At 40.9% G+C, this 2500-nt stretch overlaps 1 protein-coding gene across 5 annotated transcripts in view; it reads left to right on the top strand.

Moving 5' to 3' along the window:
* Window positions 1–2500, top strand: part of LOC143040990 (uncharacterized) — a 29304-nt gene that overhangs the window by 16482 nt on the left and 10322 nt on the right. For 2 of the 5 annotated variants that reach the window (XM_076212463.1, XM_076212467.1), the window contains exons 1-2: window positions 1–41; window positions 1058–1274. The exon at window positions 1–41 is cut by the window's left edge and continues 22 nt beyond it. In XM_076212463.1, the coding sequence (XP_076068578.1) occupies window positions 1–41; window positions 1058–1274 (258 nt within the window). The remainder of the gene's footprint in view (window positions 42–1057; window positions 1275–2500) is intronic. The other 3 variants (XM_076212464.1, XM_076212466.1, XM_076212465.1) reach the window with 2 other exon arrangements.

The following is a 2500-nucleotide window of genomic DNA, read 5'->3' as shown; positions in this document are numbered from 1 at the left end:
AAATTCATGAACTTGGAGGAGATCTGTGGCAGAGAGCACAGGTAAGTGCACGGAAGATGTTGATGTATGTAAACCATGTAAAGTACAACTCATGTCGATGAAGAGCGCCGTGAAGGCAGTGACTTGCGTAAGAATGCGCGTGGACCAGTCGGGTTGTGTGATGTCGCTTTGGTTGTTTAGTATGTGCGGACTTGGGATAATAAAAGTAACGAACGTAAAGGTGTTGCTTGAAGAATAACAACCGTGGAAGAGAAAGACAAACACTTTTAAGTTACAAAGATCAAAGATTGATCGGAATACTGTATGTGTGCGGAAACTTTCCTGGATGAATGTGAATAAAGTCATAACAAAGTATAAGGATAGAAGTGTGGGGTTACAAATAAGGCAAGACGTAATAGAAATGTAAGAACGTTTAGGTACCTGAAAACTGGATGTGAAAGTAAGTGGAAGAAACAAAGGGAGCAAGTATATGAGCAAGCATGTGGACAGACGAGGAAATAAGGATTTCGGCTGGAGCTGTGAAAAAGATATGAGGAAAATGCAAAAATGTTAATGGAAGCGCTGTTCCCCACAGGCGTGATTTGCAGTTTAAAACGCCCCAAAAAAAAAAAACATGGCTGTTGATGGGTCGAGGAGTGTGTATGGTTCAAATATAGCTGATCAAGCACCGAACAAAGAGCTCAGAGGGAAGCAAAGAAAAATGTCAATGTCCACAAAGGACCTCTATTAATGAGTACGACATTTGACGAGATTGATGAGAAAGGGAAAAAAGAAGAAGAAAGAAAGGATGGAAGGGAAGTAAAGGACCAACGGACCGCACAAATTTAAGAAGATGGGTTTGAAAGCGTGTGAAGAGAGATATGAATAAAGACAAAAATTTTAGTAAAGGACATATTAGATATAACGTGATACGAAGAACGAGGTAAGAAATAAGAGACAAAGGTGAACGAGAATGGGTTAACGGCTTACAGAACACGGGTAATATAAAGAACATATTTCTGGCGAGTTGTAACAAGTAGAATGTTTATTTATTTTTTTTTTTTCTGCCTTGTTCCAGAAGGCGTTGCTGTTGGTAGTGGCAGTGGTCCTTTGCTCTTCAGTTACTGTGACCTCGAATGACCGACCATGGACCCACCGGCCACGGGGCGAGGTCCAAGCCCCCGAAGAGCTTCGCTACCGCACCAAGGGACACTTTGATGCCGGTCCCAAGGAGCTTCCAAATCGAAGGGTGACAGAGGAGGCCGAGGACTACGACCTTCTCGCTCCACCGAAAGGTCAGTGTTCCTTAAAAACGTTCTCTGAGGAACCGGACGCCATTTTTTCCCACCACTTTCGATCACCTGATCTTGCATAAGTTGTGATTTATTATCACCAACATGATTGTAATAGTAATAATGTTCATGTACTCCTCTCAAAGACTTAAATATTCATTATATAGTCTTTTAGCCACACTAATCACCAAATATTATTTATCCTCCTTAGTGTATTTACCTTTCAGAGACTTTCAGGTCCAGACAACTAAATACAAAGCTGCCAAGGCTAAACATTTTCAGATTACATATTCTTGCACTTCAGATTAGAATTTTGTCGTTTCCACGTGAACTCCAGAAGTCAATGTAGGAGTGCTGTTTACCATAAAAAGTAGTAACTCCGTGTGTGTGTGTGTGTGTGTGTGTGTGTGTGTGTGTGTGTGTGTGTGTGTGTGTGTGTGTGTGTGTGTGTGTGTGTGTGTGTGTGTGTTTATGTGTGTGTGTGTGTGTGTGTGTGTTTATGTGTGTGTGTGTGTGTGTGTGTGTGTGTGTGTGTGTGTGTGTGTGTGTGTGTGTGTGTGTGTGTGTGTGTGTGTGTGTGTGTGTGTGTGTGTGTATGTGTGTGTCTGTGTATTTACCTAATTGTATTTAACAAATGTTAGTAAACAGGAAAGGGGCAACACTCGTTGGGTCCCGTCCCCTATTTTCCAAGTTATTATATCTAACCTCAAATTCATGTGCAGTTCCAACTTAGCCTATCCCTATCCTTGATTTCCAATTATCATATTTAGATTTGAATTCAAGTATTGTTCCAGTTTGGGATATATCACCTTCTAAGCTATTCCAAGTATTTATAGATCTATATGGAAAAATGAATTTCTTCACATGACCTCTTAAAGCCCTCATACCCCGTATTAACATATCCCTCCTGCCAATGTAATCTATCCCTTTTAGTGACCTGAATACTGTTATATCACCTCTTTCTCTTCAATCTTTCATAATTGGAAGACCTATTGGTTTTGGTTTTTCCTTGTAGGGTTTATCTGCTAGGCTTGGGACCAGTTTGGCTGTTTCCCCTTGTACTTTCTCAATATTGCTTATATCCTTCACTGGGGAACCATACCTGTTACGCATATTCCAGACCATGTGTTTGTGTTTGTATCCTCGCGTGTACAGCAAAGTTGACAAGAACACAAGTGCGACTGAGTATAAGGAAATCGTGCATAAGATAAAACAGAGAATCTTCACGA

The sequence above is a fragment of the Oratosquilla oratoria genome, chromosome 30 (assembly GCF_046742065.1).
Source record: "Oratosquilla oratoria isolate Oo_2021 chromosome 30, ASM4674206v1, whole genome shotgun sequence".
Lineage (NCBI taxonomy): Eukaryota > Metazoa > Arthropoda > Malacostraca > Stomatopoda > Squillidae > Oratosquilla > Oratosquilla oratoria.
Note: the sequence above shows the minus strand (reverse complement) of the source record. Positions and strands in the feature narration are given on the sequence as shown.